The sequence below is a fragment of the Colobus angolensis genome, unplaced genomic scaffold (assembly GCF_000951035.1).
Source record: "Colobus angolensis palliatus isolate OR3802 unplaced genomic scaffold, Cang.pa_1.0 Scaffold14, whole genome shotgun sequence".
NCBI lineage: Eukaryota > Metazoa > Chordata > Mammalia > Primates > Cercopithecidae > Colobus > Colobus angolensis.
In genome coordinates this window covers 8260831-8276465 of record NW_012114488.1, presented here as the reverse complement: position 1 = coordinate 8276465, position 15635 = coordinate 8260831, and the positions used below count along the sequence as shown (strand labels likewise).

Genomic DNA, 15635 nt, shown 5'->3' with positions numbered 1-15635 from the left:
AACCTGAATATTCATCAGCCAGTGAATGAATAAGTAAAATGCGGCCTATTCACACAATGGAATGTTATTTGACTATAAAAAGGAATGAAGTGTTGATGCACACTACAACAAGGATGAACCTCAGAAACATTATACTGAAAGTAGCTAGTCACAAAAGACCTCATATCATGAGTCTTTATATGAAATGCCCAGAATAGGCAAATCTATAGAGAAAGAAAGCAGATTAGTCATTTACTAGGGCTGAGGAGGTTGTGCAGAGATAGGGGTTGTGACTGCTAATAGCTGTGTTTTATTGGGGGGGGATGATGAAAATATTTTCATATTGATTGTGTTAATAGTATTGTGGAACTGTGAATAAACTTAAAACATCGAATTGTACAATTTGAATGGATGAATTCTATGATAGGGGAATTATATCTCAATATGCATGGATTAGTAATAAATTTCTAAAGTCTCCCTGATAGGTTCCTATGACTTCATCAAATTCAAAAGTATTCCACCTAATAGATTTATTTTGTAATGTTATGAGCAATTCCAAACATTTAACTGAGTCACAGAAAATGACGAGAAATAGGGGCAAGGGTTATGCAACTCCTTCCTCTTCTGCTTCTGTTTTGCACTGATGTGTACCGTTCCTACAGTTCCTGTGTATGGTATCATAATAATTTATCTTCTCTACTTCTTACTGTGAGGACCGTTTGTCTTAGTGTCCCTGGTTCAGCATGGTTTCTGGCTCACTTAATGTCAGCAGAACAAATATGAGCGAGTAAAGGAGTTACATAGATATATAATATTGTTCCTCAAATCACTGAAGACAATGTCTAGTGGCAGAACTGGAAAAGAAAATGCTAGATGTCTACATTCTCAAGGCAGCATTTTATCCATCCAGCAGCCTTGTAGATTGAGTACTCACATCATTTCCTTCTCTGCACACTCTGCACTACTTAATGGAAGCTTTGCACTCCAACATTTGCAAAGGACCCACATATTTCCTTGTGCAATTAAATACAAGAGAGAAAAAGGAAATAAAAATTATGAAAGAACTGCACCGTGTCTTCTCTTTGCTACTTCTTCCCAAAAATTTGTAGTAAGCCATGCAGCAGAGATGGGAAGTTTGACTTGGCGTCTTCTTACACAGAAGAGAGCTGTTCTTTATCACATTAATTTTGGAGTTGGCTCCTATGGCCTCCCTTCCCCAAGCCAGCACTGGCTGCGAGCACATCCAAACTGACTGATTCACCAAAGGATCAGAACTGTTTTGGAGGCTGATGATATGAAAACCTATCTGGCTTATTCTGTTTGTTCATATTCTTTCGTGGTTCTATGGCATTTTACAAATATATATATATATATATTCTTAGTTCCAACACTCTGCTATCCAAATCTGTGTCTTCTGACTTTTTCATTACCAGGTAAAAGTCCAGGGTAAGACCTTAGCCTCCATAGGGTTGCCACTTCTTGGAAGAAAATCATAAACCAACACATGAGTTATCTTACACCAAGGGCTGGGCAGCGTGCAGAGAGACATACTCCGTCCCCTCACTCATTAGAAGGGCCTTTGCAACCTTTTGATGTAACGATGTCTGGCCAGGGAACTGCAGATAATGCAAGAATTAAGTGACACAGCCCAGCCCTCGCTGGCCTCTGGGCTCCTCTCCCAGCCTCTCCTCTGCCTGGCGGCCATCTCAGCACTCCAACATCCCCCTAGTTCTTGTTGCTGGTTGCTCTGAAACCTTGGGTTCCAGACAAATCTTTTTCCCAGGCGAAGCTACACCTCCACAGGGCCCCTTAAAATTCTATTTTCCCCAGTGTTATGATCTCAGCTGCAGATGGGGAAAGCTCCAACTTAAATGAACTTACAGTGGACAGGAGCGACTGATACTTGGCTTATGAATTAGCTTGATTGACTACTCATCAGGGTGATGGGCAAGGCAGTCTTTATTTCAGAATATAAGAGATGCTATGCCAACAGTATTTGGGAATTGCTTCTGTATGGTGCATTTTAGTATTTATTGAGCTATCTCATGCACTGAAAATTATCATATGTAGAAAAGAATTAAATATTGACTTAATTTAAAAATTACCTTTTTTCTTTTTTTGAGACGGATCTCACTCTGTTGCCCAGGCGCTGAAATGCAGTGTGCAATCTTGACTCACTGCAACCTCCATCTCTTGGATTCAAGCAATTCTTCTGCCTCAGCCTCCCGAGTAGCTAGGATTACATGTACCCCACCATGCCCGGCTAATTTTTGTGTTTTTAGTAGAGACAGGGCTTCACCATGTTGGCCAGGGTGGTCTCAAACTCCTGACTTCAGGGCATCCACCCACCACAGCCTCCCAAAGTACTGGGATTACAGGCATGAGCCACTGTGCCTGGCTGAAAATTACCTTTGATTAAAAAACATACATGGCACACAATCTATACATCAATGTAGTTCTCCTTTTAAGTATTTTTTTTTTGCAATTTACATGCATATTTTATATGTAAAGCAGTAAAATGCTATAATCATTCTGATTGAGGAATTTTATGTGCCAGCATAGTTTATTAGTAATGGTGATTTCCAGAGTAATATTTGAGGAGGGTGACCCGCAGTGTGTGCAGGATTTTACTGCTTTTCTCTCCTATTATAGAGCAAGGCAATACATCTGCAATAGTTCCTAGGGCTGCCATATCACAGCACCACAAAAGGGTAGCTTAAAACAACAGAAATTTATGCTTTCCCAGTTCGGGAGGCCAGCAGTCCAAAATCTGGGCGATTGCAGACCTGCACTCTGGGTAAAATCCCACTGGTCTCCTCCAGCTCCGGGTGTCTCCGGCACTCCTTGGCATTCCCAGCTTGCAGATGCAGTTGTCTGCTCCCACGGCCGCTTCCCGCCATGTCTTCACACTGTCTTCCCTCTCTTTCCTCTGTGCCCATCTGTATCTGTTTTCTCTTCTTATGAGGGTGCCAGTTGCATGAGTTTGCTAAACTGCTGTAACAATGTATCCAAACTGGGTGCCTCAGGCAGAAACTCACCCAGTTCTGGAGGTTGGAGGTGTGAGATTGGGTGTCACAGGGCAGCTCCTCCTAGGGCTGTGAAGAGCACCTGTTTCTGGCCTCTCCCGACTCCTGGCAATCTGTGGGGTGCATCCATGTGCTGAAAGCCAGGGCACTGTGGGTGGGAGGGGGCGTGGAAATCCTAGACTCCTGGACGTTTTCGCAGCAGGCAGATCAGGACCCAGGTTCTCAACTGAATCATCTGGGTCCCCTTGGATCACGCTGTGTTTTAGAGTGAAATATATCGAATCATCTGGGTCCCCTTGGATCACGCTCTGTTTGAGAGTGAAATATAACAAATCATCTGGGTCCCCTTGGATCACACTCTGTTTTAGAGTGAAATATATCGAATCGTCTGGGTCCATTTGGATCACACTGTGTTTTGGAGTGAAATATATCAGAGAGGAAGACAGAGACCCTCCGGCAATCATTCTTCCTTTGAAGGCCACGGTATTCTTGTGTCTCGTCAAGGTGCGCCACATACAAGGCATTTTCACACCAGGTGGGCTCCAGAGGGGCCTTTTCACTGGGCAGGTGACCCTCACTCATCCCCCGATGGTCTGCACACCCACCTATCTTCAAGTTCACAGTGGCCACTTGGAAGCAAAGTGGTGTGCCGAGTGAGATTTCAGGATTTAGCCTTGGTGGGATCTTAGAAATCACTCCATGCAAACCCCTAGGTTTATCAGTGGATTAAGGGGTAAAATTGAGATTTTAAAAATGTCATGTGGACCCCTTGGGTGTTTTGAGACAGCAGGTCAGTGCATCCGCTGTGATGCCTGGGCCCAGGGCTCCCTGGAAGAACCTTGGCATCTCTTGGGATGTCTCCTGTCTTCAGCGCCCTCCATCCTGACCACACGCTCACTGTGGCTGAGTCTGCGCTGAGGCTGCATTTGTGATTTGGATTCCCACTCAGCACTGAGTGGGGCAGCAGGTGGAGGTGAGTCCTCTGTTGCTGCTCAGGTATGCTCATGCATGACTTGAGACACGGCAGGGCAGCTGCGGGGAGCAGGGGCGGCTGGTTTCTCTCATGAAAAGGTGACCCTGTAGGACTCTGGAGAGGTCCTTCCTGATGGCAGGAAATACTTCTGCATCATCTTGTGCAAATCACATACTGCTCACGCCGGCCTTGCTCTCACACACCTGAGTAATGCAGTGTTTTTGATTTCGGTCTTGTGGAAGCTGGAGAATTTGAATTGTGAGGATGCAAGAGACAGGTGATGCTGAACAGACGTCAACTTTGTTTTTATTAAAATCACAAGTTAACTCTCGCGGGTGAAATTTTGGATGCTAAGATAACGCGAAGATGTTAGTTTCCATAACATCTGAATCGTGGGATGAGAGTCAAGAGAAGAATTAGGAAAGGAGGTTTCCAAGACCTCATGGCAGTCTGAGAAGTTTCTGGTGGCTGGAAGGTGAAGGCTGCTTGGTTTCATGGTGACGTCACCCATGGAGCATCTTTTAAAATAAGTATTTGGGATCCATTTAGCTGTAAGATCCTTGTGGGTAACTCCCACCAGTCAACCAGAGCTTCCTGTGCATATTTAAACATCAGAAACATTTTTGATAATAACAATAAAATATTTAATAAAAATTTAAACCAAAACATTAATTTGATACTCTATTGAAAATATCTGCATGAGTTGTGGGAATGTGCCTAATCTTGTCAGACACAGATACAGAAGAGCCATTGAGTTTACTTAATTGTGATTTTATTTTGTTATTTTTAAAGAGATTGCTTGTTGGCCGTATTATAAGTTAAAATTAACCGGGAACCTTAACTACAGAAATTACAAACCTTGTGGAGAGTGAACTGTGCTGTTCAACATCTGAAGTTCTCTCTGGAGTAAGTCTAGGTATTGCTAACTACATTGAAATATTATTTTTAACCATTTTCGAGCCACCCACACCTTCTCCCCCATTCTTCTTTTTGATAAACTTCATTTTCTCACTTTAGAAGGAAGTCTCCTAATACTGAATTTCTTTGAACATGGCTCAGTCTTACTGGTCTGCATCTGGCATTACTAATGTGCTTAATTAAACAAAATAATGTCTCCCCGATTTTTTATTCATGGAAGAGAAATTACAGGTTGTATCTGAAGGGAATATTTCTCTTGAAAGCAAAAATACAGGACTTTCCTGTCTAAATGAGAAAAGTCAGTTGTATTTAAACTGGAACTTTCAATTTGCCAAGCACATGAGAATACCATTGGCTGGCCCCATCCTCACCAAGATACAAGGCACACACGCACATGCATGATGGTCATTTTTAATCCACAAGACATCCACCTACCTTTCCATAGCTTTCAGTTCATCTTCTATTTTCAAAGCAAGAACTATACAAACATGAAGGAAGCTCTGCCACCTCTCAGCTCTCTAGTCCTAGGCTAAGGGACAAATGCGCACAACAGTGGGTTGATCAAATCTGACTGATCTCAACTTGACAGTCACAGGTGTCACTCAAAACCAACAACAGTCCAGTGCTGGGGTGAAAAAGTGTGGCGGAAAACATACACGTGAGTATCTGTGACGAATTCCACAGTTATTACCGCAAGATTCAATGAAAAGCATGGCTGTGCGAGGCAGGTTTCTCTAAATTGACTTTTCTTTCCGTCTCAAGGTGATGTGACCTATGAGGCTGCTGACATTTTAGAGAGAGCACTATCTCACAGGACAAAATGTGGACGTTGACCAGAGGCACACACCGGTCCTGACACCCTCCAGAGGCACACGCCTGTCCTGACACCCTCCAGAGGCACACACCGGTCCTGACACCCTCCAGAGGCACACGCCTGTCCTGACACCCTCCAGAGGCACACGCCTGTCCTGACACCCTCCAGAGGCACACGCCTGTCCTGACACCCTCCAGAGGCACACACACCTGTCCTGACACCCTCCAGAGGCACACGCCTGTCCTGACACCCTCCAGAGGCACATGCCTGTCCTGACACCCTCCAGAGGCACACACACCTGTCCTGACACCCTCCAGAGGCACACGCCTGTCCTGACACCCTCCAGAAGCACATGCCTGTCCTGACACCCTCCAGAGGCACACACCTGTCCTGACACCCTCCAGAGGCACACGCCTGTCCTGACACCCTCCAGAGGCACACGCCTGTCCTGACACCCTCCAGAGGCACACGCCTGTCCTGACACCCTCCAGAGGCACATGCCTGTCCTGACACCCTCCAGAGGCACACATGCCTGTCCTGACACCCTCTCACCACCACAAAACAATTTGTCACTCTGGGCAAGATGTTGCGTTTCTCTGGCTTTACAATTGCCATCTACAGAGTAAGGAAATGTGCCTTCTTTTCCTTGTGTGGTAGGTTTGTTAGGATCAAACGGGATCTGGGTTTCAGCATTACCCCATGACATCACAAGGCTGACTGTCCTTGAGCTCTCCATACACTCTGAAGGTAGCTTCAAAGGAAGAGTTCACAAATTTGAATGAAGACTAAATTGTTGGAATGTTTAGATATGCTCAAAAGTGATTTTTTTTTTTCTTTTTGAGACAGAGTCTTACTGTGTCACCTATGCTGGAGTACAGTGGCAAGATCTCAGTTCACCGTAACCTCTGCCTCCCGGGTTCAAGCAATTCTCCTGTCTTAGCATCCTGAGTAGCTGGGACTAAAGGCACATGCCACCACGCCTGGTTAATTTTTCTATTTTTAGTAGAGACAAGGTTTCACCATATTGGTCAGGCTGGTCTCGAACTCCTGATCTCAGGTGATCCACTCACCTCGGCCTCCCAAAGTGCTGATATTACAGGTGTGAGCTACTGCACCCGGCCTCAAAAGTGATTTATTTAAAGAACTGGCTTGAACATTGATCTGCCTAAGTATGGATTTGTTAAAAACTTAATTCCTGTTCCTTCATAATCTTACCTTGTACAAGATCTTCTGTAGCTTTGCATGATGATGAAAGCAAATGTTTTGTGAATGATGTATAGATGGCAAAGTAGGTGACAAGTTTCCAGAAGCAAAGGAAAACTGTTACTGTTCAGAAAATGATGTTCAAAGTACAAAGGCCAAGGTATCTTCAGAATGGAAACCACTGTGATAAGATCTGGCTGTCTAATAATCTTGCAACTTAAAATTATATTAATTTGATATATTAGTATCAACATTTTAGGGATATTAAATCCTAGGTAGTTAAAATTAGCTTTTGACAAACAAGTTGACATTGTAGACCTGATTTTATTTTTCAAAAAAGTGTATAAATGCTAGTTTTTCTTTTCTTAGTTAAATGACAGAAAGCCAAGAAAATCAATTTCATCTGAATATTTATTTCACCAGACATATGTAGTTTCTAACCATCTTTATTGTTTCTATTTTAATTGGTTCTTGCTATTCAGTGTCTGCCAAGAATAACTTCCAGAGGAGTTGCTCTTCAAAAAACAAAATTAGATTCTATGTGGTAGCCACCTTTCATAAGTGCATTTGGTAACCTTAAAATATTATGAGTGTGGGATTATTCCGATGCCATTGGAACGACCCTAAATTAAAGTCTTGTCTCTGTTTCCATCATAAACCTCATTGTTTTCTTGGTTTGACATTATTCCAGGCATATTGGTCCGAATCTTGGCAAGTGTATTAGATGGTTATTCCAGATGTTACTAAGAGCAGCTTTCCTTCTACGCACTCTGAGTGCAAGCATTCTTTATGACATGGCAAAGTATTTGGTCTGGGCTCAGGTAGCTCAGTGGTAGGGCAGGCATGTGATAAGCTGGTCTCTTTAGGTTTCAGCAGACATGCACCTAATGCACACCCAACCAGCAAATGCGTGAAAAGAGTGAATACTTGGCCTCTCTTCTTCCTTCTCCTCATTTTCTGAATTTAACACCTAGATAGACTTTTTCTTGGCTTTAGCTGAAACACTTTACTAGGGTTAAAATGCCCATCAGAATCTTTTTGGATAAATGAACACACACAGAAAATGTTTTCTTCTATGCGTTTTTGCAGCCAACAAGATAGGGGACCACTTCCTAAGTGCATTGAAAATGAGTGGGCAGTGCCCCTTGACTTCCTCTGCTTAGAGTGTCACTGATTTCCTGGGAAGCCTAAGACTTGGAGGAGATGTGAATGGAGAAATGCAGCTCTCCTCACACTGGGGTTTTGCGATTCTTTCCCAAAGGGCTGGGAGTGAGAGTGAGCCCTGGGCTGGAGCAGCTGAAGGGCAAGGGAGGTGGCTGGGAAGGGCGGGCACCACTTTGCTCCCAGCAGCTGGGATGGAGTCATAGCCTCCTCTAAGTGCACTGGGCCTGGGAGGCCTGGGATGGACCGTCCTGGCAGAGGCCTCCCTCTGCCTGCAGTTCCGGGGGAACAGGGAACCTCCTTTGGGCCGGGGTGTGCTCACCTCACTCGGCCTTGCCCCTTCCCTCATGCTCGCATCCTCCAGGCCCCACCCCTGGCACCTTCCTGAAACCCGCAGGGAGCCTGCTCACACCATGACCCTTCTCAGAGGGTCTAAGGTAAGAGCAAAGCAGGGTGGGCTCAGGACACAGACACCTACTGGCTCAGAGTGGTCCCGGGAAAGCCATGCTCCTGCGCCCTACGTGGGCTCCTGTAGACCGGGCTTTGTCTTGCTCTGAGTGAATCAGAAAGGAGGGACCTGCGGCCCAGGGAAAGGCTCCTTGTGGCCCAGGTGTAGGTCCCTCTGCGGGTCCACCCTGCTCTAACCGAGGCCCTGTGGAAAGCCCACCGTGGCAGGTGGATCTTCCTCCCTTCCTCTCCCGGCCACTGGCTGATGCCAGCCGGGGTGCCCTTGTCCGCGGCTCCCAGTGCCCACTGCTGGGGTCGCTTCCAGAGCTCCAACATTTTCCTTGGAAACCTGAGTTTTTAATTCTATCTCTTTGTCACATTTAATTGTTCTGTAAAATACAGATCATAGATGTGGGATGCTGTGAGCAGCTCCCGAACAATAAATGAGCGTGTGTTTACTGTGGTGACAGCCCTGAAATTCACGATGCCCGGGAAGCGTTTGGTGAAACTTTACAGAAAGCCCAGGTGACTCCTCCTGGGGAACAGGGCTCCGCAAACCCCTCAGGCCTGCACCTGGCACCCCCACACTGCCTGCCCCTGTTGGCTGTAGGACACAGGTGTGACCTGGGTCACAGGGCTGTGCTAGCTCACAGCTTCACTCACTTGCTGGTTCCCCATGGTGGCTCCACCCACCGGCAGAGTTCACCCTGGGGGCTCCACCCACCTGCAGGGTTCACCCTGGGGGCTCCACCCACCTGCGCAGTTCCCCATAGTGGCTTCACCCACTGGCACGGTTCACCCACCCACACAGCTCGCCCTTGGCCTCCTCACGGATGAGCGGTCGGGGCCAGGCGGACCTGGGAGCTCAGACCTCAGAGCCTATGGGTGCCCTGCGTGCATTTCCTCTCCCTCACCGCCTCCTTGCTCTTTTCTATTAATGTCTAAAATACCTTGGAAGTCCCTCGAAATCCTCTGTACTCCCTTCACAAAAGTCTCCAAGCTTCTCATCCTCCTGTAATTAAGGTGTTTCTATTTTCTCTATAATTAAAAGTGTGATTTTCAAGACACTTTTCTTAAGTTACTCTGCTTGGTATTTAGGATTGGTTCGATTGGTCACAGAGCCAGGAAGGTTTTTTGTATTCATCTTGTTGCCACTGTTTGTTTCTTGGGCATTTTGTGGAAAACGCTGGGGTTTGGGAAGCCAGGGTGGGGAGTGCTTGCCCTGCCATCCCTGTTTCTAGATAACACTGTCTGGAAGAGCTGTCTGCAGTGATGGAAATGATTTATGAGCTGCCTTGTCTCGGACAGCAGCCACTAGCACAGGAGGCCATGAGGACTCAACACACAGCAAACGAGCGGCTGGCTTCAGATTTTACTTTATTTTAGTTAATTTAAAGGTGAATAAAGGCTCATGGTTTGTGTGTTGGACTGTCCAAGCCTGGAGGAAGCCTACCCGTGCTGGGAGGTGACGGTGGAGTTGCAGATGGGACCAATCGCCTGTGGACCCAGGCCTCGAGTTCTGTCCCAAGAGCTCCTTTCTTTCTGAGAGGTTTCTTCCTCGGCCGGCACCTGGACAGGGCTGCGGTCTGAGAGGTGTCGGGTGAAGGACTGCAGGAGGCAGTGGTGAGGGCCCCCACCCTGAGCCCTCCCCTGCCCATCTCCGAGATTGCACTGTGCACCTCAGCATGGGGACCCTTCTGAGTGGGGTGTGACGACGTTTCAGCTGTTCCATTTCAGAGGACTGTGGGGAGAATTATCTTGGAAGGATTCCATGTCTGGGCTATCACATAGAATAAACAAAGGCTGTCAAAAATTCAAAGAATCTGTTTTAATGCGTGACCCAAGGTGAGAGGGGAACAGGAGCCTGACCGGAGCCCCCACTGCCTCTCCTCCGGCCGAGGGGAAGATGCGGCCCCAGCAAGCGTGGGGAAGGCTGGGCAGAGGGCTAGAGGGGGGCTCTGTGGCCCAGGCCCGGCCCCTTCCTCTCAAAGCCTGTGAGTGTAAAGCTATGCTATGCAAGAGCCGTGGGGCTGCGGTCCTGGGGAAAGAAGGCCCAGCCCTGGCCCTGTGGTTGAGGGTCTTGGTTGGAGTGGAGGGCAGGGGCCCGGGCCCCAGGCCTGTGGCTGGGTTATCCTTCCCTTGCAGAGGAGCCAGGTGATCGCTGGGAGCCTCAGCCCTTCGTGGTCAAATGAGGCGCCTGGGCTGGCATCTTCGTGTGTTCACGCGTGACCCTGTGAGCAGCTCCATGTAGCCTCCAGCCCTGACAACATCCCTTCCCAAGGGCATGGCCTCTGCACCTGCCCCCAGGTGTGGGCAAAGGGGATCCAGCTCTTTTTATTACAGAGAAAAGAATTCACCCTTCCTTTCACAGATAGCTGTGGCCTTCGTGGCATGTGGTGGTGAATGCGGATGGTGGTGGGGGTCTTCTTGAGTGCCCTCTCTCCTCCAGGGACCCTCCTGTCTGCCTGGGCAATGAGCATGCAGATCCCTCAGTGACGGGGGAAGCAGGTTCCCAGGAGTCCTGAGTGGGAGCAAGAGGCCTGCCCCAGGAACGTACCGTTCTCTGGACATGCACTGGACAAATCCCCGTTAGGAGCCCGTGGTCTCGTCAGGAAAACCCGGCTCAGATGAAGTGAGAGATTAACTTGGTCTTCCGGTCATTCGATCGTGGCCCTGCATTGGCAGCTAAGCATTCTTAGTTTTGAGATCTCCCTACCTCCACGTTTTGCCCCCCACAAAGCAAAATAAATGGACACAGTCAGAACTGTGATGATGGGGGCTGCTGAAGGGCTGTGGGTGACATTTAGAATAAAATGAGGTCTCACTGCCTTTAGATGGAGACACAGGGCTGGAGGCTGCCTGGACTTTATGCAGAGATCAGAGGCCCCTGACTTCCATGCTGGATCATTTTGTCACACTGACCTTTACACGCTGGGCCATTTTGTTGTACTTTTACCCGTGGGACTGCACGGCTGCTGCCCATTCCTTTCACAGGGGAGCCGTTTCTCTTCACCAGCATGAGTGGGAGACAGGTGATCTGTGGAACTGCCTCTCGGACATATTGTTTCCAGCAAGGATCTGCCTTTTATGTTTCCTATTTTAAATCCTTCAGTTATGCCTCTCAGTGAAAATGATTTCACCGAATAACACAGTCTCCACTGAGGTTTGGCGAAGAAACAAATTATCTGGTATCTCGGCGTTTGGATGCATTTCCCTGGCTTTCCAGGTTCCTCTCATATTCTCTAACATGTATTTTAGTGTAATTTGCTCTAAATGCTTTGAAATGAGCAAGAGCCTCAGAAAAGAAACTCTGGCTGAATGCCTTTGAAAATGTCATTTCATCAGCAAATGCATTCGCTATGCCAGGGAAACCTGAGGACAGAGAGGGAAAGAGTGGCTGTCTGTCGGGTAGTTTGGCTGTTCCAGAAAATGTCAAGGCTATCAGGGAATTTGTGAATTATATACTGTAATAAAAACAGAGCTACTTCTTCAATCAAAGAGGTCGGGTCATTGGGGTTGTCTGTGTCATTGGAATGGTAGGGGAGCCGTTCTTTCCTGATCGCCCTTCCTGCTGCGGGCTGAGTGGTCAGAGAGCTGCAACATGTGACCGTGTTTCGTGAGGACTGCCAGGGCCCATAGCCTGTCTCATAGCTTGTCTACCACACATGGAAACCCTGGGTTCTCCCAGTCCTACGAGTCAGTCTCTGGGAGGACGACCAGGGCCCATAGCTTGTCTACCACACATGGAAACCCTGGCTTCTCCCAGTCCTACGAGTCAGTCTCTGGGAGGACGACCAGGGCCCATAGCCTGTCTACCACACATGGAAACCCTGGCTTCTCCCAGTCCTACGAGTCAGTCTCTGGGGTGGAGATGGGAGTCCACTGCCTGGGAGACGGTGCTGCCCGCTGCCACTGAGAGCCACTGTGATTCCGGGTGCTGCTGGGCATGTGGGAACCGCAGTCCAACTCGTGCTTCATACTTATTTTCATGGTTGATTTGTACTTTTATTTTCAGACACTTCTCATTTAACCTCTGTAATCTTGTCACTGGCTAATCACTCTCCAGGTAGTATGTTTGCTTTTGCTATCAGTGAAGGTTGGAGTTTATGTGATCTTTTGTGAGTTGCAGCCCAGAGACTGATGAGCTATACATGAGCTCTGAAGTGTGCCGCAGATGGGGCAGTGATGAGCGTCAAACCTTCGGGTTAGAAGTCAGATCTGTTTTTTCTCTGTACGCCTACAGCAGAGAAATCCAACTGTGTGTCGCCTCCCAAAGTTTTAACTGTCTTCTACATGTGAAGGAAATAAGTTTATGTACTTCCATTGTGTATATTTTTATGTTAATTGGAAACTACTACTTTATATCCAGTTATCATGTAAGTTTTCCACTGGGAGCCCGTGAGGAGCTACACATTTCATTTTTTTAACCAGAACCAATAGGGGACTGTGGAGCACTGGGCCCTGGGGGGCCCCACGCTGACCAGCAGTGCAATCAGGAAGGAATGAGTTAATTAATCACTCTGTTTCCACATTGTTATCTGCACGATTGGACATTGTTATCTACACAATTGGACTATTGATAGCATTTAATGCAGAAGATGGTTAGGTTAAAGGTACTAATGCAGTAAAGTGTTTAGAACAATGCCTGGCCCAGGTGCTCAGTGTTCAAGCTGTGAGCAGGGAAAGAGGCTACCAGAGACGAAGTCCATGTCAGGTGCAGTGGCTCATGCCTGTAATCCCAGCACTTTGGGAGGCCAAAGCAAGTGGATTACCTGAGCTCAGGAGTTCGAGACCACCCTGGGCAACATTGCAAAACCCTGTCTCTATCCAAAAATACAAAAATTAGCTGAGCGTGGTGGCACCTGTAGTCCCACAGCAACTCGGGAGGCTGAGACAGGGGAATCACTTGAACCCAGGAGGCAGAGGTTGCAGTGAGCCCAGATCGCCCCACTGCACTCCAGCCCAGGTGACAGAGTGAAACTCTGTCTGAAAAAAAAAAAAGAAAGAAAGAAAAAGAAAAAAGAGATGACGTCCAAAGAGGGTAGAGCCAGAGAAGGGGAGACTGAAGTAGGAGGGAGGGAACTCTGAATGCTGGAGGTGTTTTGTACTTGGCGTTGGCGGGCCTCCTGTTGACTCGGGTGGAAGGACGGCGTTCACACGTGGCACCCGACAGGGTCCCTCACGGAGGTGTTCCAGGGTCTCCGCATGGTCAGGCCCTGTGTTCTTGCGCTCATTTTCTCGAACACCTTCTCTCCGCCCTGCTACTTGCCCCGCTGATTCTGTAGGGACCCTGGGTGGCTGCGCGAATGTGGCTCTGAAGACAACGCTCTTCACTGAGCCTCCGTGCTGACCAGACACTGCTGGACTCTGAGGCCATGTGGGTGCACAAGCGTCTCTGCCCCCGAGGAGGTACCGTCCGTGGGCTCAGGAGCACTGGGCTTAGAGTCCGTGCCCGTGCGTTCCGCGTCTACAAGGTTACTGCTTCACAGTGGCGGCTGAGGACGCACACAAGTGCTTCACACTCATCCAGGGGCATCTTGATCCTCGCGGAGACCCTGGATAAGAAGCACTTTTGTAGCTAAAGCAATGAGGATGGTTCCTGAGGCTGCATGAACCTCCTGGAAACACTTTTAAGTGACCGAAAGCATGACAAGACTCTGATAGAGCGGACATTGCTTATGAGAGGGCAGGTTCCGCTGTGTTAGTGTTTCATAGGGGCCTTGCAGAATCTACTTTGTGTCTCTAGACACCTCTGGCCTGTAAGAATTGTGGTTGGATGCTAAGCGTAATCTTTTGTTGTCGTTGCCAGAGATAATTATTGCATTAAGGTAACACCATCCTCATCATATCTTATTAGGAAGAATTTTAGAATAACAGAGTTCCTACTGAATCTCACTTAAACCTAGATTGGAACAATGAATAACCTAAGAGATTTCTTAAATTATCTCAAAAATTACTAACAAGGGGCAAAAATATCCATTTTCGTCATTGAAATTAACATGGATGTGGAGACAGGGAAAGACAATAAATAGAAAATAAATGTTTTGGAAAAGGAGAAGAGAGTTGCAGAGCAAGAAGTACAGTAAAGCATTGTCTGTCCCTCGCTGTGGGGCCGGGAACCTGCATTGTCCGTCCCTCGCTGCGGGGCCAGGAACCTGCATTGTCCGTCCCTCCCTCTGGGGCCAGGAACCTGAAGCCCACCCTGCAGAGCGTGAGGTGGGGGGAAGATGGAACCAAGAGCTCTAGGAAATCCCCTGACCAAAAGCCAGTAAACCGTTGGTAAATGCACTTGTAAAAAGTTGCAGGTCTACTAAGAAAAAACAAAGGCAGCGTGGTAAACAGAGAGAACCACGGCCTCAGGTCTCCGTACTCAGCAGTGTCACCGGGGGTGGCTGGGATTCAGCCTCGCTTGGTTGTGTGTGCATCCCGAGAGGCCCGTCTTGGTTCCCCACAGAAGGTGGAAGTGTCTCCAGGTGTTTGGTCCTGAGAGGGGCTGCCTCACCCTGGCCACGTCCTCCTGCACATCCCTCAGGTCTTCCCGCTGGCTGCTGATACCTCGCTCTGGCAGCTCCGTTGCAGGGCTAAGCCCTTGCCCTCTTTCCTGCACCTGCCTCCATCTTTCCTAGGCTTCCTGGAGAAACCTGCTCTCTCTTCTTGAACTTCTAATTTAGTTCCCTTTTTACTGCACACTTCTCATTTTCTCTTTGAAAATGATCACCAGCAGGAGGATCCCTTAGTGCTCACACACTAGAGTTGAAATGGCAAACATACCTTATATTCATTTAAATGGTAAATAAGCAGGACCTCTGCTCCAGGGCCTTCTTGCAAACAACATCTTTATATCTTTTCCAAACACTTTCTCGTGCACTGTCACGTTTTGTTTTCACAATCATCTTTATGAAACAGTCATCATCATTATCACCTCCACTGGACAAGTGAAGAAACCAGAGCTCACGTGGCTCCATACACGTCCCTGGTCACTTTGCTCTTCTACCCTCGCCAAGGTCAGCATGTTCCCTTCAACCACAGAGCCTTGCCAGCGCACTGGCCCTCCGTGCCCTGCATCTGCCCACAGTTACCTTCTGCATATGTATTGGGTTTGTAGCTGTAATCT

General features: G+C 47.8%; 1 protein-coding gene across 1 annotated transcript in view; it reads left to right on the top strand.

Annotated features, from left to right (window-relative positions):
* Positions 1–13896: 13896 nt before the first annotated feature.
* SMOC2 (SPARC related modular calcium binding 2) overlaps positions 13897–15635 on the top strand; it is a 166555-nt gene continuing 164816 nt past the window's right edge. The window contains exon 1 of the mRNA XM_011935086.1: positions 13897–13995. Coding sequence (XP_011790476.1) covers positions 13897–13995 — 99 coding nt within the window. The remainder of the gene's footprint in view (positions 13996–15635) is intronic.